This window comes from Canis lupus, chromosome 6 (genome assembly GCF_048164855.1).
Source record: "Canis lupus baileyi chromosome 6, mCanLup2.hap1, whole genome shotgun sequence".
In the NCBI taxonomy this organism is placed as follows: Eukaryota; Metazoa; Chordata; class Mammalia; order Carnivora; family Canidae; genus Canis; species Canis lupus.
Genome location: NC_132843.1, coordinates 5,695,945 through 5,719,757, shown reverse-complemented (window position 1 = coordinate 5,719,757; position 23,813 = coordinate 5,695,945). Strand labels below are relative to the sequence as shown.

At 47.5% G+C, this 23,813-nt stretch overlaps 1 protein-coding gene across 3 annotated transcripts in view; it reads left to right on the top strand.

Moving 5' to 3' along the window:
• Window positions 1-392: 392 nt before the first annotated feature.
• RAB31 (RAB31, member RAS oncogene family) overlaps window positions 393-23,813 on the top strand; it is a 128,580-nt gene continuing 105,159 nt past the window's right edge. The window contains exon 1 of one of the 3 annotated variants that reach the window (XM_072828721.1): window positions 393-563. In XM_072828721.1, coding sequence (XP_072684822.1) covers window positions 525-563 — 39 coding nt within the window. In that variant the 5' untranslated portion in view covers window positions 393-524. Of the gene's footprint in view, window positions 564-20,389; window positions 20,536-23,813 lie in introns of those variants that run through there. The other 2 variants (XM_072828720.1, XM_072828723.1) reach the window with 2 other exon arrangements.

Sequence of the window (23,813 nt, the reverse complement as noted above, 5' to 3'; positions counted from 1 at the left end):
CCTCGAAGTGCTCCCATATAAAGGACCTCAGCGGGCTGCCTCCACTTTGAGCTGAGGAATGCAATCCTCAGGGACGCGGCCAGCGGCCCCGGGCCCCCTCCCCCCGCTTCCACTCCACGGGGCATTGCAGCCGGGCGGGGCTGGCGGGGCAGCTGCCACAGGGGCTCGCAGAGCGGGGTCCGCTGCTGGGCAGGGCGGGGGCGGGGGCGGGGGGCCCCCCGCCAGGGACGCCGCAGGTCCGGGGGGCGGCCCCGGGGTGGCCGGCGCCGTCTGGGGGCGTCCCCGGGCGCTGGGGACCGCCGAGGTTCGACCCGGAGCCCCGGGAGGAGCCCGGCCGGCGGCCACGTGACCCACCGCGGCGGGGCCGGCGGCCCAGAAATAGCAGCGGCGGCGGCGGTCCCGCCCGCGGGCCGCGGCGAGGGGAAGGCGGAGACTCAAGGCCGCGGCTGGGCGCGGGCGGGCGGGCGCGGCGCGGCCCCGGCCCCGGAGGATGCTGAGCCCCTGCCCGCTCCGGCCCCGAGCACATGATGGCGATACGGGAGCTCAAAGTGTGTCTTCTCGGGGTGAGTCCTGCGCCGCCATCTGCCGAGGACACCCACGTCCGAGCGCCCCCCGTCCCCTGCCCCCCTCGTCCGTGCGCCCCGTGGCCCCTCGTGGCCCCCCTCGTCCGAGCGCCCCCCGTCCCCTGCCCCCCTCGTCCGTGCGCCCCCCGGCCCCTCGTGGCCCCCCTCGTCCGTGCGCCCCCTGGCCCCTGCCCCCCTCGTCCGAGCGCCCCCTGGCCCCTCGTGGCCCCCCTGGTCCGAGCGCCCCCTGGCCCCTGCTCCCCCTGGCCCCTGCCCCCCGTGGCCCCTGCCCCCCTCGTCCGTGCGCTCCGTGGCCCCTCGTGGCCCCCCTGGTCCGTGCGCCCCCTGGCCCCTGCCCCCCTCGTCCGAGCGCCCCCTGGCCCCTCTTGGCCCCCCTGGTCCGTGCGCCCCCGTGGCCCCTCTTGGCCCCCCTCGGCCCCCCTCGTCCGAGCGCCCCCGTGGCCCCTCTTGGCCCCCCTGGTCCGTGCGCCCCCGTGGCCCCTCTTGGCCCCCCTGGTCCGTGCGCCCCCGTGGCCCCTCTTGGCCCCCCTCGTCCGAGCGCCCCCTGGCCCCTCTTGGCCCCCCTGGTCCGTGCGCCCCCGTGGCCCCTCTTGGCCCCCCTCGTCCGAGCGCCCCCTGGCCCCTCTTGGCCCCCCTGGTCCGTGCGCCCCCGTGGCCCCTCTTGGCCCCCCTCGTCCGAGCGCCCCCTGGCCCCTCTTGGCCCCCCTGGTCCGTGCGCCCCCGTGGCCCCTCTTGGCCCCCCTGGTCCGTGCGCCCCCGTGGCCCCTCTTGGCCCCCCTCGTCCGAGCGCCCCCTCTTCCGTGCGCCCCTTGGCCCCCTTTGGCCCCCCTGGTCCGAGCGCCCGCTGGCCCCCCTTGGCCCCCCTGGTCCGTGCGCCCCCGGGCCCCTGCCCCCCTGGTCCGTGCGCCCCCTCTTCCCAGCCAGGTGGCGGCGGGGTGCGAGCCTGCCCGGAGCTTCTCCCTGGGTCCCCCCGGGCCGCCGCCGCCGCCGCCGCGCTCCCTCCGGCCTCCGAGGCTTTCTCCTTCGCCTTTGATAATTTCCTTCCGGCGGAAACTTTAAGTTATTCAGCCAAGGCTCCAGAGCCTTTTTGCCTCCCGGGGGCAGTGGGTTTCTTCACTTTCTTGCGGGGTGGAAAGAAAGCCCAGCGAAGGGCGAGAAAGCACGAGTGGCTGACCCGGCGGCAAGGTGACGTGGGGGGGGGTGGTCCTGGGCAGCCTCGGTCTCCGGAGAAAGGCGGGATGAGAAAGTCCTCCCATCACCGCTTCCCCTCCCAAAGCGGGTCTTTCTGAGTCTGAGGAAACGGGAAAGAAGCCACAAGCAAGGACAGAGACAGACACCCCAGCCCTTTGCATCGGCAGGTCTGCGGGTGATGCGGGCCGCGGAGAGTTCAGATCACCTTAGGGTCATGCCCTTCTGGGGGCCCACATCAAACCCCAGAATTTCGTCTTTTGAAAGAGCTGGTTTCCAGCAGTGTTTCCAGTAGCCTTTGGCATCCAACCCGAGGGTAGTGCCTCTGGCAAATCCCAGAAAACTGTTTCCTACCAAGAAGAGCAGCAGAAGGGTACACTCATTGTTATTTAAAAGAAATGCTAACTGGCCTGTCCAGGGATGTAGAGACGCCTGTGATGAGAAGATGGTTCCAGGTTAGGATTGAATAGTACCGGAGCGGCCAAGTGTCTAGGCTCCATCTAGGCGCTTTGGAACCTCTGGCTGGACAATGTTCTTGACTGTCTCCCGTCACTGCCTCTTGCCAGAACTGTCATGTATACTAGATCGGCCGGTTCGCCTAGAATTCCAGGGGACCTGCCGGGGGCCCTCCCTTCACTGCAAGCCTAGGGACAACCTCCCCAGCGTGCCCGCCTCCAGCTTGCTCAGCCACAGCTGGGATCTGCGAAGGCTCCTGCCCTGGGGCTCCTCCGCGGACCTCTCTTAGTGTTGCAGGGGTGGGTTTCCCTCTCTGCCGGCCTCTCCAACATAGTCGGGACATAGATGTCAGGGATCTCGTGTTTTCCTTGCGAGGCATCATTTCAGCTTCACGGAAGGCCTTCCAAGACTTGCGCGGAATGTCCTGTCCCGAGGAATCGAGAGCGACTTTGACATATGTTTTGTGTGCGGGATTGACCTTGGGAGTAAATGAAGTAGGAAATGTTTGCCTCCTTCCCACTCCCCACCTCACCCTTTCTCCCTCGTCATCCACTTAGGTGGCACAGCCCGTACCCCTCACATGAATGATTTCCACTATTCAGGGATGAGTCTCTGTATCCTACAGGGAAATGGATCACTGGCGATTCAATTCTGGGCAAGTACTTCGGTTGCCTCATCTCTGAAAGGGACTCCATAGCATCTTCCCTTTTAAGGCAGAGGATTAACCAGATGATCTGCTAAGATATGTGGTTCCTGCTAACCTGTGATTCCACGGTGACAATTAGCAAGGCTGGATGATGAGATAGCTGGAGGAAGTCCCTTTACTTCTTTTCTTTTCTCTCCAAGGATAAAGCATAATCTTAGTGGCTTCCTGGAGACACTGCCTCACCCTTGTTTGATGGTTATTGGTAGTGGCTCTGTTGGTAGGAGTGTGACTTGGGAGAAAAGAGCTTTGCCAGAGCAAGAAGGTATTTCTGGGCAGATGGAGGCTTTGAAGCATCATTCTTGTAATACCACATCCGAGGCTTTGTTTTTTTGAGAGTGGCTCCAGGTTTCTGTCTTGTTTGGGTCAGAGGGCCAATGACCTTGTCACCCCCGCTGAGTAAAATTTGTTAAGTCCTGTGTTTTGGCTGGGCCTGTCCTGGATAAGCTGTGCGTGATAGGCTGTGTTCTCAGCTGCTCATCCATATGGGGGGCTTCTCTGAGTGAGTTGGCATTTGAGTGAGGTCAGAGCCATTTTAACCACTTTGGGTTCACTCTTGATTTGAGAAAGAACCTGCTAGGGCAGCCCGGGTGGCTCAGATGCTTAGTGCCACCTGTAGTCCAGGGCGTGATCCTGGAGTCCTGGGATTGAGTCCCACATCGGGCTCCTTGCATGAGGCCTGCTTCTCCCTCTGCCTGTCTCTGCCTCCCTCTCTCTCTCTCTTTCTTTCTGTCTCTCATGAGTAGATAAATAAAATCTTAAAAAAAAAAAAAAAAAAAAAGAGAAAGAACCTGCTAGCTCAGTGACTAAAAGAAGGACTCAAGGCCAAGTCTGAAAGTCCTCTTAATATTTTAGCAGGAGCCCTGAGCTCCTTTGTTTTCTGTGTTGGGTGATCCATCTTTTCTGGATGAAGTCTTCCATGTGGCTAGTCTTCAGCTTCCTGTTTTTCAGCCATCACCACAACTCCCTGGAGTCCCAGGATGACTGAGACCCTACAAGCCATATCCTCTGTTCCCATCACTTTCTCTTGGGCCCCTTGGAGAAGACCATGGAGAATGCTGACATAACCAAAGTCTGGCTGTGTGGGGAGTATAAGGGGGCTAGTCTTCTTGTGCCTGGCTGTTTGCCTTGAATGCTGTGTGGTTACTCGAGGATGCACACTTTCCGTTTAAGGCACAAGATTGTTTTAGGCATAGGCAGTGCAGATTTTTATCCCTTTTAGCTGTAGTCTGCAACCTCTATGTGGTTAGAGGTTCCTGACAGGAGGGTCATTTACAACAGGTGTTCACATGTCTTCTCCACCTGGGTCTGTGCCTTTCAGGACTCTGAGGTTCGACAAGTCTATTGTATTTCTTTTGGTGAGTGCTTCCAAGTGGAATCCACAGCAGACTGTGGAGCATTCTCTGAATGTTTTGTGCTCTTAGAAAAACCAAGGACTTAAGAGCTTTGGGCTTATTTAGGCTACCTGTTATGAATTCTTGACTCTCATTATTTTCACGGGTGGACTTTCTCATTTTTTTTCCTAAGTGTCTGTGAATGCCCTTTCCTGGGCTAAGGCAGGTCCCCCTTGGAAGCCAGCTGTGCAGGAGGATGTGCTTGATAGGGGCACACACTGGGAAGGGGGCCTCATTAGACACCTGGAGCCCAGGAGGCTTGTTCTTGTCAGTAAAGTGCCCGTCATCCCACGTTGTAATCTGAACTAGCATTATGAAACATGTAGCTTAAAAACAACCCTCTTAAAAACAGCAAAGTATGTTAAAAAAAAAAAACTAACAAAAACAATATTGAGGCAGCAGCTGTTCCAACCCCAAAGGTGGAAAGCTTCCCAGTATGCATTTTTAACACACATCACCACGTGGCAAAAAGCAAGGGGAGAGAGAGAGAGAAAGGAGGAGAGGAGGAGTGGGGGGGGGGGCAAGGAGGGGTGGAGAGGAGCTTTCTTTTCATTATTTCCTCTGGGTGTGTACACTTAAAGACTCCTTCCGGATGGAATCCCAAAGAGATTTATATTTGGACTTTGGTTGTCTTGACAACAGTTTAGAGATTTTTGCCACTTCCTCAACAGCTAAGTGGCATGGTTAACGACAACTGATGATGTCCTGCTTCTGGTCAGGAGCTTGGGGAAGCCTATCCTTCTGGCCTTTGAATCTATATGCTTCTTCACAGAGCAAACACCTGGGATTTGGTGTGATGTCTGGGCAGTGGACACGTCAGACGTGTGCACATCCTCACATGAAGGGGCTGTGTGATCCTCAGAGGCTCCAGGAGCCAAGAGTGGGACAGATTTCTGCTCCCAGTAAGCAGATGAACCAGAGCTGTGGAACCTCAAATGGACTGCTCTGAGTGATAGTGAGCACCCCACCACCGAAAGTATTCATAAGGTTATATGAATCTGTTAGAGTCATTGTGGTGGAAGGAAGGAGTGTGTAGGATGGGGGGGCTGGGCCAGGAAATCATCAGAATTGCTTTCCAAGTCTGAGATTCTAACATGCTCATTTGCAGTAGTTCCCAGAAACCAGCATTTCATGAGTGAGGGCTGGTGGACAGGCTAGAAACCTAATTTCTTCCTTATTTTTCTTTTTAAGATTTTATTTATTTATTTATTTTTGAGAGAGAGAGAGAGAGCATGAGCAAGGGAGGAGAGGGAGAGGGAGAAGCAGACTCCCTGCTGAGTGGGGAGCCCAATGCCAGACTCGATCCCAGCACCCTGGGATCATGACCTGAGCCAAAGGCAGACACTTATCCGACTGAGCCACCCAGGTGTCCCAAACATAATTTCTTTCTTACCAAACTTGATTCCTCTATAAATTGAACCCTTTATGGTAAGTGTGATTCTGGCTTGAAAATAAATATAAATGACATAGTGAGATATCTTTCCAGAAGAGCACAACATATGATAACACCCAGCACCCGGGCCTGGTGGGTGGAATCCACCAAGGTCTCTTTGTTCCCTGGTGTTCTTTTTTGTTCAGGGTCAGAATGACTGCATCTCTCTGTCAGCTTCCAGAACTCAGTGCATCTCTGATGTGCATCAGAATCCCTTATGGAGCATTTTTAGACTTCTCATGGTCCCTCCCCATCCCTTGTCAGGCATGTGGCCCCCACCTCACCCCCTGGCCCAGTGTCACTGTTCCCTTGTCATATCCCTCAGGACTGCTCCAAGGCTATTGCCTTTGGAAAATACAAAACTTCACATTTTAAGATGCTAGGATGTGAAAAGATTTTGAACTCACGAATTAAGAAAAGGTCTTCAAAATTAATTGTGTCCAACAAGTTAGACCACTTTTAGTGTTTGCACGTCTATGCATATATTACACTTTATCTTTTTTTTTTTTTTAAGATTCATTTGAGGGAGAGAGTGCACATGTGTGTGCAGGAGCCTAATGGGGGGGAGGGGCAGAGGGAGAGAGAGAGAGAGAATTGCAAGCAGCTCCTGCTGAACATGCAGCCCCACTCAGGGCTGGATTCCATAACTCTGAGATCATGACCTGAGCTGAAACCAAGAGTCTGCTGTTAGGCCGCTCAACTGACTGAGCCACCCAGGCACCGTGCATTTTCTTTGTTTTTATAATTTCTAATATGTGCTTGAAAATGAATAGGCATTCATTTCCTCAGCCACTCGCCATTTATGTAGTGCTTCTTTCATGCCAGGAGCATGTGGGTGGCTGCAGGGAGACAGGACAGCCAAGATCCTTGTCTTTGAAGCGCTCTGTCATTCCTGGGATGTGGACACATCAGCAATAAATTAAGTGACATCACTTGTATTCCTGTGACAGCACTTGCCACAGAGCCTGGTCACTCCCAGGCTGCCCACCATCCTGTTGACTCAACTATCTCCCTAGCATGAGGTCTTTTATTTTTAACTCCCCTTTACCCTTGTTTTATTTTAAAAAGTCTCAAACTCACAAAATATTGTAAAGAGTATTACAAGGAACGTCTGTAGATCTCTCATCTAGATTCAGTGGGGATGACATTTTGCCAATCTTGCTTTATCTCTCTGTCTCTAATGTATTAAATAATACTATTTTTTTCCCCTGAACTATCTGGAAGTCAATTGCTGACATTATACCTTTCGAACCCTAAGTACGTAAGTATGTATCTTCTAGGAAAAAGGACATTTTCATGCACACTTGTGATACATCCAGAATTCAACAGAGATATAATGATGTTGAGCATATGGTTCATAATTAGATTTTCCTGTTGTCCCCAAATGTCCAGAATAAGAGACCATATACTATGTTTGCTTGTCATGTCTGTCATCTAAACGGTTCCCTTCCTTTATTCTGCCACGAATGCAGGCTACTTGTCTTGTAGAAAGTCCCAAGATCTCGATTTGTCTGAGTGCTACCTCGTTGCTTCTTCTGGGCTATGCATTTTGGTGAGAAGATAACATAGTAGGGGTTGAATGGTCTTATTTTTAATGTGCTCCTGCATAATATTAAAATTTTCTTTCCCATTTACCTCTATAGCACTCATTCAAAGAATATCTTTTAGCTTCTACAAGTGCCAGGTAGTGGTATGTCTGAGAAAAACAGAGCTTGGACCTTGCGGAGCTTATTACATTTTAGTGGAAAGGTGGGAAAACGGATTCTGTGGCTGGTTAGAAGGTGGCAAGTGCTATGTGGAAAAACAGACCTGGCCAGAGCTGGGGAGGGGCACAGGAGTTCTGGAAGGTGGGGAGCAGGGAGGCAGGTCGGAGGGTGAGAGTGAGTGCTCAGCCTCCGGGAGGAGACCAGATAGGGCCTCTGCTTTACCCAGGGGTTGACTTTGGTTTTGCAGCTTCTGTTGCCTGATGTGATCACTGGGCTGCTGAGAGTCCTGTAGCTCCTGAAGAACCAGAGTTGTCTGTCTTGTTGCCTAACTTTGTCAGCAGAAATAAGGAAAAGAAAAGGGGGCTTTCACATCGGGGACACCGAATGGGTTTCTCACTGTTGAATCTGCTGTTTCGATGAATCTTTTTCTGATGTATTTCCTTGCACCTGTTGCCTCAGACCTGCTCTGGCTTCTGTGGAGGTCATGAACTGGACTTCTTGCTCAAGATTCAACCCAAAATGTAGCCCCAGGCTGCTTTCAGTTCCTCCAGAGCCACCTGGGGGACCTGTGTTACCAGAATGTGAATGAGCCCTGGGGGAGAGTAAGCGGAACCCAGGGGAAATCCTTTCCCTCATACTCTCTCTCTCTACTTTGAACAAAGTAACAGAGAGCTGGATCCCTTTTTACCAAAAGTATTTGTTTTTCTAGAAGAAAAAGATAATGCATTATCCAGTATCACATCCTTTTCTCTCATAGTTGGTATTCTAACCAGAATCTGCAGGTGGAATGCAGAGTCCTAACAGGTGCTTCTGTCAAAGACTTCCCTGAAAGGGAAGGAGAGAAAGTGGGAGGAGAGGGAAAGAAAGACAAGAGAAGTGGAGGAAGGTTGGGGAGGAGACAGGAAGAGAGAGAGAGAGAGAGAGAGAGAGAGAGAGAGGGAGGAATGCACGTGCAGTGTGTGCACAAACCAGCATGAAGAGTATCACATAAAAGCTACCCACTTGCCCTCTGCTGGCACAGGGAAAGAGCAAAGTGTTCCTGCGTTTTTGTTTATTTGTTGCTTTTTTTGTTTCTGGTCAGGCTATTGGTCAGGGCATTTACATTTATGGCAAACTTAATGAAGAAAGTCTTAAAAAAAAAAAAGGCATAGCACCAATGCTACGTACTTCATGGACTTACCTTTCAGGAGTTAAAATATTTTCTCAACTTTTCCATAGTAATCTTCTGAAGAGCTACTTTCTTCATTATAAAGTAATACATGCTCATCTAAATTAAATTTTGAATCTAACTATGAAGTGAGGGCAGTGATTGAGTAGTGAAATGATAAATGCTGATTTTCGTTTGAGACCACAAAGACTAGGCATCCAGGACTATGCCTTTAGCCTTGTTTCTTTATAATGACACATAATCATACAAACTTGCCAGTCTTGTTTCCTCTTGTTAGCTGGAAATCCTGCAGGCACGAAGAAATCCGTCCACCTGCTCTCCGTAACCTCCTGGTTCCCCTTCTTGTAGCTCCTCTTTCCCTGTCTTTGGTTTTATGTTCAGATGACTGCTTTTAATGTTCTGATCAACACCAAGTTCACCGTCCTGCTCTATGGTTTTTTTTGCTGTCTCTGTTCTTTCCTGCCCTGCAGGACCATTTTCTTCTATTCTTTTAATTTGTTTTTTTATTCTCCCCACCTCTCATGGATGAATCATCAGACTGGCTTGAGAGAGGCATCCGAGGGCTTATCTCTTAGAGGGAATGTTTCTAGCTGATTCTTCACTTGCTTCCCCACCGCTGAATGGGGGAGTATGGCTGAGCTGAGCCTGGTGACCTTCCCTCCTGCTGCCAGGGTAGACCTGGCCAGAAAACCTGGCCAGGCTTCCCCTTTGGAGAATAAAGCAGGCAACGGGGTCTATATAGTAAATGAGGGTTAACTGAGGGCTGTGTGCCTTGAGAGATGAATGGAGCTCCTCACTGCAGATGTGTTATGTGGCTGCTATGCTATAGGCACAAGAGAACAGTTTCCAGAGAAGAAGGGACAATGTCCTGGAGGAGTTCAGTCCAGCAGTGTACTTGGTGTGATGGGGCACACATGGAAAACAACCCCAGGCCACCCCACGGGATGTCACATGATGCTTCATTGCCCCATGTTCCCAGGGAGGGGCCGGGGAGCCTGGGAGAGGCCAGGGAGGGTGTGTGGGTGCCTGCTGCTGAGCCCAGTGCAGAGGAGGGAAAAGTTGTAGAGAGAGGGAGGGAGGGAGGTGCTGGTTACAATACGTATTCATGGACAGGATAAGGTTCTAAAAAAACTCATTTGTCGAAGTGGTTATCCCCATGGGGCGGGGGACTGATGTGCACTTAAAAATAACTTACTCTTTCTCTTCTTTTGTTTATTTAATGAGCATACATTGCTTGTGTGAATAATTTAAAACCTCTTAAAAATTTGCTGCAGGGCCAAGGAGATGTTTGATGGTTAGAGATCCCTTTAGTTGTTACTGGAAATAACTGATAATTTGATAATAGAACTGGAAAGTAATTTGGGTGAGACCATGAGAGGTCCTTGAAATGTGAAGGTTATACCTTTGGGCTGCGAGGTGCCAGGTCTGTCACTGACGGGACACACACTTGAGTGGCTTATCAGGTCATGCTGTGCTCTTATCCGTGTGCGTCAGTATTTGGTCTGGCCGTGACCTCTCCAGGAGCAACAATGCTGGCTTCCCCACCCACCATGCTCAAATCTAGTATTTCTCAAAATGAGGTTTTGTCATTCTGCCCATGGGGGTAGTTTTCTGCACCTGTTCGTTTCAATGCTGTTCTTAATAATAAATAAAATTATTTATTTTACAATAATTAATTATAATGAATTAGTAATAATAAATAAAATTACACCCTGGATCTTCAGGGTGATCACTGTGTGACACAGCTGTGTCAACGTCAATGCCCATAAAAACTGGCTAATGAGACAAGAGCCAAGACAGAGTTAGTACAGAAATTAAGCATGGGTCCATGTGAAGACCCAGTGATCCTGCAGCACATCACATATTTTCTAGGCTCTATGCTAGGGTTTGGGCATATAGCAGGTAGCAAATCGGACCCACAGTCCTGACCTTGTGGAGCTGACATTCCAGTAGGAGTGACCACTACTCATCAATACCTAGTACTGGTGATACTTGAGGTGGAGAGAAAGCTGGGGGCTGGGGGGGGGGGCGGCCCTGAAAGTGCTGCCTGGAGGGGTGGTTAAGTAGGCACTTGAGAAAGGCCTCACTGAGAAGGCCTTTGAGTAAAGACTTAGAGGCAATATTCCTGAGTTGGCAGAGGGGACCCCCAAGGCTAGGTGGGAGGGGCATGCCTGGTGAGTTTGAGCGCCAACTGGCAGGCCAGTGTAGCGAGAGCAGAGTGACCATTGGGAAGGGAGCAGGAGGAGGTTTGGGACCTGAGTGTGTTGGGTCTTGTGGGCAGTGAGGGAACTGTGGCATTTCCTGGGCATCAGGTTGGGGGGACTGTTGGAGGTCTTGTGCAGAGCAGTAGCAATGGCCTGACCTCCCTTTGATGCAGATGGTTCCAGCAGCTGCCTGGAGGGCCGACCACAGGTAGGGGAACTGGTGGAAAGCCAGGTCATGGTGATTTCCACTAGAGCGTAACAGCCTAGGCCGTGAGCAGGGTCCCATTCTGGCTGTTTTTTTTTTTTTTTTTTTTAAAGATTTTATTTATTTGTTCATGAGAGACAGAGACAGAGACACAGGCAGAGGGAGAAGTAGGCTCCATGCAAGGAGCCTGATGTGGGACTCAATGTGGGACTTGATCCCGGGACTCCAGGATCATGCTCTGGGCTGAAGGGAGGCACCAAACCGCTGAGCCACCCAGGGATCCTCCCCCATTCTGGCTGTTTGAAGGTAGAAGTGAACACTTTACTGACAGATCACGTGTGGAGTAGAAGGGAATCATACCATCATCACGTGGTGACAGTGTGCAGGGCTCTGCAGCCCTGAGCTTTATAAGGTTAGCAGAGCAACATTATCCATCACAGTAGACTGATACTCATCTGGAATGTTGTTGGTTTTACAGTTTAATTTGTATTTAATTAATAGTTGTCTTTATTTTATAGTTTCAGAATAGCATGAGCAGCTTGTGTGTACTTTTATTATTTGTATTTATTTACACTATCATTAATGTCTACCTTGGGATCCATGGGATTGCTTTTCCCCTTAAAAAAGCCAATGGAGTCTTAAAAGGGCCGAGAAACACTGCTCTAACCACTAAGGCCAGCCCTCGGTTAATGAGCTACTGTCCCTCATGAAGTGTGCAATGTTGGCAGGACTGTGGGAAAGAAGGCTGGATTGCAGGACTCAGGGGCCCTAGCATGCCCTCTGCAATGTGGAGATGTGTTCTTAGCTATGCCAAGTGCTGGCCCAGGATGCTATTCGCAGAGGACTAGGCCTCAACCATGCGATGCGATCCTGCTACTTTTTCTGGTGTGATGCAGCTCATGGACCGCCTGGAAAATCCTAGACCCTCCCGTAGAGATACCTGGATTCTGTTGAAGCCTCAAAGTGCATGTGACCAAATAAAGTAAAGAATGCATTAGGCTTTTAAAAGAATGTTCTCATAAAAGCATTATTTATATAAGCATGAGAATCGTGAATTTATTTAGAAATCTCCCAGAAAAATTCATTTTAAAAGGAACTAGTAATAAATATGGTCTGTAGATTTTTCTTTTGTTCTACAGATTTTGAAAAGAAAGATCTCTATTTTAACAGCTAAGTTATATTATTTGTAGATCTCTACCTCATAGGTCAATCTTAGTAACATAACCTAATATGTACAATAAAAATAGAAATATTTTAAAGATATTGTTAAATTTTTGATTGTGTCATTTACTGATTCGAGTATGTTGCTGCTGTATATGTGAATTGTGTTATTGTACATTTCACTTCCGTCAGCCTTGTGCTTCTGACTTGTGAATCACCACAGTTGTGTCACAGCTAACCAGATGTGCATATCCTTGTTCTTGTTTTCGAGCAGTGTAGTTACAGACACTCTGCTTGTGTCTTCATACGTCCTCGGCTTCTTCCTTACAAACGCTATTATAGTTTATAATTGCCTCTACCCCTAATCCTAGTGAGGTCAGTAATAGTTGAGAAAGATTGATGCACAGTTGGAACTGAAACTAAAATATACTCTGTTCTCCGATCAAGAAAGCACTTCAGAATGCCTTTGGTTAAGAAGGACGTTGTTATATAAGGGCACCTGGGTGGCTCAGTTGGTTAAGCGACTGCCTTTGCCTCAGGTCATGATCCCGGGGTCCTGGGATCGAGTCCTGTATCAGGCTCCCTGCTCAGTGGAGAGTCTGCTTCTTCCTTTCCCTCTACTCCACACCCACCACCCCCTCCCCCCCGCCTGCTCATGCTCTCTGTCTCTCAAATAAGTAAATTTTTTAAAAAAGAAGGATGTTGCCATACAGAGGAGCTTGAAATCAGTCTGGTGTATGAATATCTCTGTAATCCTAACAGCTGACATGTACTCATGTGCCAGACACCATCTGAGTGTCTCATTTATCTATTGTTGTGTAACAAGCCACCGCACACTTAGCAGCTTAAAAGAACCATGTGTTGTTTTTTTTTTCATAGTTCTGTAGGTTGACTGGGCTCAGAGGGCAGCTCTTGCCTGGGTTTCCTTGCCGGTTCAGGCCGATGCTGGCTGGGCCTGGAGCCATCTGTAGGCTGGGTCACTCCCATGTCTGGTGCCTGGGCTGGGGTGGCTGGACCAGCCAGGGCCAACCATATGTCTCTTTTCACGTGGCCTCTCCACGCATTAGCTTGGGTTTCTTCATAGCCTGGAGTCTCAGGGTAGGTAGACTTGTCACCTGGGGGCTGGCTGTTTCCAGAGGGAGTGTTCCATGAGTTTGGGCAGAAGCTTCTTGTGACCTAGCCTCCTAGAACCCAGAATGTCATTTCTGCTACATGTAATTGATGGAGCAAATCACTAAGGCCAGCCCAGAAGCAAAGGGAGGAGATTTACACTCTGCTTCTTAATAGGAGGAGTGACAAGAATCTGTGGCCATCTTTCATCTCCTCCAACTGAGTAAGTGCTTTACATACATTCTGGCGTCACGGGACAGAAGGGTGCGTTCTCTTGTTGTCCTCACCTTGCTGATGAGGAGGCTGAAGCTCAGGGGATAGTAACATGTACAAACACCACTAATAAATGAAGCTTTGTGGATTAGGACTAGTTTTGTGTGACTCCAGAACCCAGTGCACTTAACTACTTTGCTGTGGTGCAAACCTTAACCATTATTAGTCACAAATTACTTGTTCACAGCTGGCATGTAGTAATGACAGAGCACCGCTGGTTCAATAGAAAGGGATCATTAAAAAACAAAGGGTTTGTGTTTAAAAAATAATCATCACGGAATCAGGTTTGAAGTACATACATGGAAGCAAAGGAGGCAAATTCCCACGTCAGGGTCCTGGCCAGGTGTTCTGGGAGGTAGGACGACAGATTCTCACTTCTAGGAATGTATTATGTATGAAGAGGCAAAGTGCAATATCGGGACTTGGTGACAGTAGGGAGGTCCTAACATGTCCCCAGCTGCTCTAATGCACGGTGACAATGACAACAAAGCAACAGCACCTCGTAAGGCTGCAGTGGGCACCCCATGGATGTGGTATGCTTCCTGTCTCTGATTTGCGGGTGTGAGAGTTTTTTTTTTTTTTTTTTTTTTCAAAATGCCAAATTACCTTTATTTTGTTGAGATCTTTAACAATATAAAAAAGTTTGTATTTCTTCATGGTCATATCTTTATCCAACTTTTCAAAGATTCAATAATAGAAACAGCCAAATGCCGCTACAACACAGAATAAACTGTCATTCGTGAAAACATCACGAGTGTAGTTGTGAGTGTCAGCATCAGACACAGTGAGCAGCCACGCTGATGGGGGTGGGGGTCTCAATGGGCGTGACAGGTTCTTAGTTGAAAGATCTGGAGGGAATATTCCTTCAGCTCTTTGTTCTCCAATCACTACTTGTACCACCATTTTATATCGGTCAAATCCCATTTCTTTTAATTTGTCTTTAACGGTTTCTGATAAACATTTTGTGAGCTGAGGCATTTCTTCTGGAGAGTATTCAGCATTTGCCAGCTCCTCCTTAAGCACAGCGTGGATACGGTCTTTAACCACAGAGGGGCCGAACCTTTGCTGGACAACAGGCCGCAGACTCTAGGTTTTCTTCTCAGCCCCAGGCAGCCCGTTGGCGGCGCCTACAGAGAAGGACGCCGCGGCCCACAGAGCGGCTTGGGGTGTTGACTACTTTGCTCCAGGTCCAGAGCCTGGGTGTTGGGGAGCGGCCTGGAACCCAGGCTTTCTGGCCTTTCCCCATTTCCTGGCTCACGTGTACAGGAAGCACTGTTTTACTTTGGTCCTTTTATTCCTTTACTCTCTCATCAGATGCGTGTTAAGCGCTCGGTCAGCAATGTCAGTTTGCAAATTGTGATCCATCTGTAAGGAGGCCAGCCTGCTAGATGGGTGGGGCCTGTTAGATGTTAGAAGTTTCTAGGTCTGCTGGTACAATGTCATCACGACTGTGCCGACCTCCTGCCTGGCAGCTCAGCAGAGCGTGGCTCAGTCTCTGGGCAGGGAGACCCGAGTGCCTTTTCTGTCTTTGCCGCTTAACTAACTCATGTAACTTCTGGGGCTCAGTTTCCTCCTTTGGAAAATGCTGACAATTTGCATAAGTAGCCCTTCTAACAGGGAGTCCTGCCTGGGAAATCAGAAAATTCTCTTACCTCTTCTGCCATGAACCATTTTACATCCTGATAACCTCAAGGCTTAGGGGAGTTTGAATAGATTGTTTCTACAAGAGGATTCCAATTTAGAAGTTTTCTTTAAACTTCTTTGCTATGGGATCTGCAACGCATAAGTGCTAAGTAATAGCTTTTGATTTATTCAGTATCATAGAACTTCATTATTTTTACTAACTTGACCAAATTTATAACATACTCTTTAAATTTTTATATTGAAGTGTAATATTCATATAAAAAAGTCCACAGATCTTAAATGTGGTGCACAATGGATTTTCACAAAATGAATACACCTATATAAACACAAACACAAAGATCCAGAAACAGTGTTGGCAGTTCCTCAGAAACCCACCGTGTTCCTCCTTCCTTGCATTAGCCTTCAAAAGGGAAAGAAGAAGAAAAAAAAAGCAAAAAAGAAAGAAAAGTAAACTATTCTTTTTTTTTTTTTTTAAACTATTCTTCTGATTTCTAACACCATACCATTACAGTTGACCCTTGAACAATGTGGAGATTAGGGGCACCGACCCCCTGAACAGTTGAAAATTCATGTATAACTGTTGACGCCCCCTGAAACTTAACTACTGGTAGCCTACTGTTGACCAGAAGGCTTACCGATAATATAGACAGTTGATTAACACCTATTTTGTATCTATTATATACTGTTGTTACAATAATAGTAAAGTTTTCTCTAACTTCAGGGAAGAGAAAATGTCACTCAGAAAATTATGAAGAACAGGGCACCTGGGTGGCTCAGTCGGTTAAGTGGCTGCCTCTGGCTTAGGTCATGATCTCAGGGTCCTGAGATGGAGCTCCACATTGGGCTTCCTGGTCAGTGGGGAGTCTGCTTCTCTCTCCCTCCCCCTGCTTGTACTCTCTCGCACACTCTCTCTTCAAATAAATAAATAAAATCTCTAAACCTTTAAAAAAGAGAAAATCATGAAGAAGAGAAAATGCTATAGTGTATTTATTGAAGAAAATCTGTGTGTGAACAGACCTGTGCAATTCAGACCTGTTCAAGGGTCAACTATATTTTTGCTTGTTTTTAAATTATAACATACTTACTCAAGGATCTTCATTATTTTAAAGTAATTATACTAAAATTATTTAAATAAAACTGCTGTTTAATAGGAGCTCCTAAGCTCCTAGAACAGGAGCCTCGCAGCTGGTGGGTGGGGGGTGCCATCAGGTCACAGGGTGTGGGGACTGAGAGGCTGGCCTTGGCAGGTGGGGCTGAGTAGGCTGCAGTTGCCTGTGTCTATTGTCCAGTGCTAGACAACTAGCATCACTTTCCAAGGATAATGATTGGGACATGAAAAGGGTTGGAAAGCCATAGAGGCCTATGTTAATTAATTAATTAAATGGGAAGCATAATTAGGTGTAGATAAATAAGCCTTTTAGAAGTGTTCAAGGGTGTTTGAAAGCAATTCTGTCAAGTATTAAAGATACCATTCCTGTGTTTTTAAAGATTTTTACATTTATTTACCAGAGAGAGAGAAAGAGCACAAGCACGAGGAGCAGCAGAGGGAGAGGGAGAAGCAGGGTCCCCACTGAGCAGGGAGGGAGCCCTGAGGACCCTGAAATCATGACCTGAGTTGAAGGCAGATGCTTAACTGACTGAGCCACCCAAGGACCCCTACTGTCCCTATTTTTAGTGAAAAAAACCTTCTATGAAGAAAATATTTGTTAAGACCCTTCTTCCTTAAAGTTTTTTTATTTTTTATTTTTTAGAGACAGCGAAGCCATGTGTGTGAGTGGTGGGGGAGGGGCAGAGAGAGAGGGAGAGAGAATCTTAAGCAGGCTCCATGCCCAGTGCTCAGCACTCGGCATGGAGCTGGGAGCCTTAGGTGGGGCTCGATCTCACCACCCTTAGATCATGACCTGGGCCCAAATCAAGAGTCTGGGTGCTTAACCAGCTGAGCCACCTAGGTGCCCCTTCCTTAAAGTTCTTTTTAATGTCTAGACTTAATATATACTTGTAAAGAATAAAAATGGTACAGAAAGTTTCCAAAGTGAAAAATGAAAAGATGATCATCTTCCACTGGTAATGTCTTATGTTTTGTATGTTGTTTTCTAGATATGGTCTGTGCATAGTCAAGTGTTATTTTCCTGCCTCTTTCACTTAGAGGTAAACCTTGACTATCTTCTCTTGTCATTATATATTGATCTACTTCATTCATTTTAAGAGTCACATAGAATTCTCTCACAACAATATATCATGATTTACTTAATTGATGCCCTAATGATAGATGTTTGGATAGTCCGACTTTTGATTTTTGCAAATAGTTTGCAATAAAACCCTTGTATCCAAATTTTAATGTGTGTGAAATATACCTGTAGGATAATTTCCAGAAATAGAGTGTTGGGTCAGAGATATATGAAGTTTTTATCTTTAAAAAGATACTGTAAAAGTAACCTCCAAAATATTGTACCAACTTATATTCCCTTTAAGTGTTGAGAGTATGATTTTCCACACCTTTACTAACAATGAATGTCATCAATATTTTGGTAATATTATAGGTTAAAATGATAACCTGTTCTGATTTGCACTTCTTTAATAATGAATATCTTTTCATAGGTTTATTGACTGTTTTTTTCTGTTACTTAACCTATCCACATCATCTGCCCATTTTTAATTGGGTTGTTTTTCTTATCGATTTGTGAGAACCCTTTGCATATTAAGAAACCAAACCCTTTGGCATTTATATTACACATATTTTTCCTCAGTTTGTTGGTTTCTATCTTACTTTGTTTACTATATTTTTAAAATCATACCAAATATTTAAAAACCTTTATTTAGTCAAATATGTCAGTATTTTCTTTTGTGGTTTTGATGTTTTATGTCTGGCTTAGAAAGTCTTTCCACACTCTAATATTACAAAAATTGCTACTTATATTTTTATTTTCCTCTACTACTTTTATAGTATTTTTTAATTAAATTTTTTTGATCAAATGGAATTTATTTTGGTACAAAATGCCAGGCTGGGATTAGGGTTTTTAAAAAAATTTTAAATGGCTCAGTTTACTGATGAATTCATTTTTATTTACTGATCTGATATGCTATTTGTGTAAAAAATGAAACCCTATGTGTACCCATGTGTACATGGGTCTATTTCTGTATGCCATATTATTCTATTAAAAAATCCATTTCTGAATCATTCATATTCAGGAAAATTTAGACATAGTCTAACGGCATCAGTTTATGGTAGCTGAATGGCATAGGGTGCCTTGATCATTCAGGGCTGAAAGTTGGAACTCATTAATCAATTTGCTCATTCAACAGATATTTATGCACCCTCTAATTAGCACTATTAGCCACTGTTAACATGCAAGAGTTTTGCTAGGTGCTGAGTCTATGGTGAGTTTTGATTGTCTATGACAATGCCAGTTTCACTGAGAATAACAATCTGGAACACTGTATACTGAATTAATTTGGTGGTTACTGGAAGACACTTCAAAGAGTGAAGGGTAGGGTAGCTAAACGAAAAGAGTAGTGTTGGGAGCTGAGTCTTAACTGGGGTAGACCTGGCTCTGAAGTGTGGTGGCTCATGTGTTTGGATCCGTGGTAGAAAAATAAGCAAGCAGAGTGATGATTTGCATTTTCCACCATCTACAGCACTTGGGTATTTTCCATGCTGTAAATCTTTATTTTTTTCCACTTCAGTGTGAGCAGGATCACTTCCATTGGAGCTAGTCCAGAAATTGCCATGTCAGTGGGAATTGTGAGTTTAAGAGTTGGGGATAAATTGAGCTTAATATTTAACACTGTCCACTTAAAATGATCCTAGATGCTAGGATCTCCCCCAAATAGTGAGTGGTGCTGGAATCATCATGGCACCAGGTTTCTGTGCATGTCATGTATGGACTGTAGGGCACATGCTGTGGTGAATAAAACAATGACCCCATACTATAGTGGGGTCCTGGGCAGCTGATTGCCAGTCACACTGGGGATAGGCTGCTTCTAGGAAGATGGCACTTTCTGTGCCCAGAGCTGACCCATTCATCAGTATCAATAGCCATTCTACAGGCACAGCTTCTTTATTCTGATTACTTGGTTGACTTAGAATTTGATTCTTACTGTCTGCTTGCAGTCCCAACCAAACCCCAAACTCCATTCCACCTTCCTAGGCTGTCATTACCATCAGAAGTCAGCCCAAGTGGGTGTGGCCAGAACTCATGGGTCAGGGGACTTGGGTAGGTCTCCCAGCTCCCTGCCTCTGTTTGTTGCTCTATTGGTCACAGCCCTGTGCCCTCCGGCACAGCTCCTAGCCCTTTAGCATCTGGCCTCTCCATTAGTCTTTAGACTCTGGCCTACCTTCCCTCCAGACTGAGAGAGCCTCAGAGCAGTCTTCCGGTGTTCATCTAGATAAATTAGGTCTCCGAAGTTGGAGGACATAACTATCAGAAAGAAGCAATTTGAGAAGCACGTTTTTTTGTTTTTTTTTTTTTTTGATGGGAAAGGGTGGTTGGTAAAGTGAAGTTACTATTTTAAAAAATATATTAATTATTTAAAAACAAGTTTCTATTTCTTATACTTAGGCACAAAAATAGGTGAATTTTGTTGACATGTGTCTACTTCTCCCTGAGAAGAGAGGAGTATATAAAAATGTAGAGGAGAAGGAATGTGTTCTGTTTTATGGAGAGGATTGCTGTGTAGCAGACCTGTTACCTGTTACATGGGACTAAAGAGAGGGGAAGGAGGGAAGGATAAGACAAGGTGAAGTACTCGGGCCCCTCAAACCAGTTGTAGAAAGTAAATACAATGACCCTTGAACGACATGAATTTGAACTACACACTTTCACTTATATGTGGATTTTTTTTCAGTAAATAACTGTAGATGTATTTTCCGTATGATTTTTTTTCCCGTATGATTTTGTTGTTTGTGTCATCAGTAAGGCTTCCAGTCATCAATAGGGTATTAGTTAAGTTTTTGGGTGGGGGTCAAAAGTTATATGCAGGTTTACACCTGGGCAGGGGATCGGCACTCCCTAACCTCTGCATTGTTCAAGGGTCAACTGTCATAGTATCTATCAAACTGCCCATGCTGGGCACTGGGCAGACTCTCCCTGCATCGTATTACCCCAACTCAATAAGGTGCAACTCTTATTATTATCATTGTCAGTTGAAACGGAAGCCTGAAGAAGTTAACAACTTGCCTAGGGCCTGGCGTCAGTTAGTGGCAGGACTGATGTTTGCCTCCAGGCCCACGGACACCAGAGACTGCTGTTAAACCACCATGCCAACTGCCTCCCATAAAGGGGCAGGATGTTGTGACCTATCTAAGGAGTGAGTGTGGTCAAATTTGGTACTTAAGTTGAGATTTAAGCTCAGCATAAGCTTCCAAAGATGCTAGTGGCCAGGGCTGATCCAGTGCCAGGTTTGGTGAATGCTGGGCTCATCCTCAGCGAGAAAGGAGGAAGCCCATGCCCCTGGACCATGGTTTTAGCTGGGGGAGTATGTGTGGGGTGTGTCTCCTTCCAAGGCTTCAGTGTTGTGCAGGATGGAGCCTATCTGGATGCAGGTGCCTTTAGTGGTGACATCTGAAGAGTGGCTGGAGGGATTTTCTTTGTTCCGGGTGGTGTGGAAACAGAGCTGGGCCACCGCAAGGAGGCACAGACATGTTCACTAGGTATTTTCGGTAGCTCGGGATAGCATTTTGCCCAAGCAGAGTTCTGGTCACTGGTGGAAGGAGAAGGGAGACCATGGTTCTGGGCCAGGAACCTTAGAGTGGTTGCTGCAGAGGGACATGGCCTGGCCTCAGTCAGCCTTGGGCGTTAACTGGCTGTCATTGCTGTGCCTTTCCTATGTTGTCCCCTGGTTGGAAATAGGCTGCTGGGTACTGAAGTGAGACACTGAAAGTATTCGTCAGCCTTCTTTTAAAAACTGCACACATTTGTTCAGGTTTGTTGGAAAGAATAGTTCAAGATAGCTGGATCTTTTATGAGAGCCAGCTGAAGTGGAAGTGTGTGAAATTGGAAAGACAGATCAGGAGGGTCGGAGCTCAGGGCTCTTCTACAACGATCCTCGGGCTCCGGCCGCTGCAGGTAAGGCCTGGGGTTGGGGTCTTTTCTTTGAGCTCCGGGGGCTGAGCATTTATTGAGATAGTACCTTTAGTTTTTGCTGTGGAGCTCTCCTCTGGGGGGCAGGGGGCAATGGAGCGGTCAGCCCGGATGGGCATTACCTCGCTCCCGGCTGGAACCCGACGCGGCCCGGTTCAGTCTCCCACTCACGCGTGAATCCACACCCGCGAACGGGGACATTCACACGTAGGCCCCGCGCTCATTGCGCTCTGAACGGACAGGCCTTACCGCAGCGGGAATGGTCCTGCGGCCCTCGGCTGTCACGGGCGGGAGGCTCGTGTGGCGGGGTTTCCAGATCACCTGCGAGAACACTTCTCAGCACCCGCAAGGTGAGCCGGGGGGTGGGGTGGGGGCTGCACCTGCGTGGGAACTGACCCGCCTCGCTGGGTCTGCATCCTACGATGAGGACAATGCGGTCGACGGGGCCCTTACGCTTGAGGAAATTCCTCTTGGCATCGACTCCCGGGGTCGGCAGCTCCTGCACCCCGCGGAGGTGAGCAGGGCAGTGCCTGCGGGGCCGAGGTGGCCGCAGGTGAGCCGCTCTGACCAGTCAGGGGCTGCGTCCCAAGGTGCTGGGGCGCAGCGGTGGATGCGCTCCCGGGACCCGCAGTGACCCGGCAGGCGGGCGGTGGGGAACCGTGTCCAGCAGACATCATGGGGGCATGTGGGCTGGCACCCAAGTCGATCACCCCCAGCTGGGTTCTCCAGTTTCCTGAAAACCCCATGAGTTAGCCAGAATTGTGGCCCTCACCCCATCCCACCCCATATTTGTGTCCTTCAGATGCGAGCATCAATGAACCCTACTCCTCAGTTCATGCCTCCTTCTTATCCTCCCAGGCCCATGTACAGCCTTTCTTTTTCTTCTTCTTCTTCTTTTTTTTTTGTTTACCTCGAATTAATTTGTTCTTATTTCTTTACTCCACTTCGGGCCCTCTACACAGCTCTGACCATTCTGTTGTGTTCATTGTGTTTTTGTTTTTGTTTTTATTTCTATGCCAGTATTTTTTCTGTAAATTTCCTTTCTGCTTAAAGACGCCTAGTCAACCTCCAACCCTAACTTTGTGGTGTGGTGAGATTGTCAGGCCAGGTGGGAAGTGTGACCATAGGCTTGAAGAAGTGCAAGTGCAGAGGAGTAAGTCATATTAAGTGAAGGTCCCTGAGCTGCAGGAGGAAAGGAGAGGCAAGGCCGGGGTGGGGAAAGGATTCCAGATAAGAGATACCAAGGAAGTCCAGAGAATCAGCCCCATGGAAGAAGCATTTGTGCAGGTCTTCACCACATGGCACCTCAACCTGCTTTTGGCTCCCAGTTGGCTCTGTGGGCCCAGTTAGCCCATGAAGGGATAATGGATTGGCAAGGTGAAGAGGCACATGGCCCTTGCAGAGCTGGCTTCAGTGACTGGTGCAGAAGAGACAGAGGACATGACCAGGGAGTGATGGAATCCTAAGTCAGAAGGGGCACTGAGAGGCAGTCCTTGGCTCTGGCCACCAAAAGCTTCCAGAGGTGGCCACCTTTGTCCTAGGACCAAATCACTGTGTCTGTGAGCCTCATGAAGGGAAAGACTCACCAAGTGATTGAAAGCCCATCTCTTTTGCCTTAGCATTATGTGCCAGACATGTTGTATGGGATTTTATTCTGTCAACATCTATTTCTTCTTTTAAAAAAGAGTGTTTTTTTTTTCTCACTGTTGACCATCTTGATATAGAAAGTAATATATTTTTTGTCGTATTAAAACATTTAATTTTTGTTCTAGATCATAAACCTAGAATTTATACTCTACAAGCTTGCTACCCACAGTTGTTACTGATCTTTTAACATGGGTCCTTTCTCCCTAGGGGACAATGCGGGATCAGAGCTGGCCGAGGGCCTCCTCATAGGTGACACTCAGTGACACTGGAGGCTGTGTGGAGGGGCCTTCTCTGTCATTGAGGGGGCACTCTACCCTCCTGCTTCCTTCTTGTTCATTTGTTGACTGATAGAGCTGATATTTCCCTGTTTGTGGGTTTATATTTGTTCATTTATAAATTCCTTGATGGCTTAGAACGTCAGAAGAGAGGCATTCATCCTGGGAATTTTTGGTAAATATTTGTTGTTTGTGTTAATATGATACCACACATCCGAAGCCAATTCAGTAAATGTTTGTTAATAATCAGATTTGCCAAAGGCAGGGGAAGTCCTAAGTGGGTTATGCTTTCAGTTTCTAAAAAGCCTTCAGACCATGATGGTAATTAAGTTGCTTTCAAATAATTTGTATTAGAATACACTAATTTATTTTGAAAGCACAGTACTTTTTTATGTGAATTTCCAAGTTTTGTCCTAATGCTAGGAAGGTTTCGATGGCAGTGTTTTGAATTATTGTTGCATGAGAGTGGGCAAGCGCTCATTATTTTTCTTTTAAATCTGTGCTATCTCTAGCCTACTCTTTCAAATATCTATTGAAATTTAGTACCTTATTTGCCTTGTAAATGTTTTATGTACCAGTTATA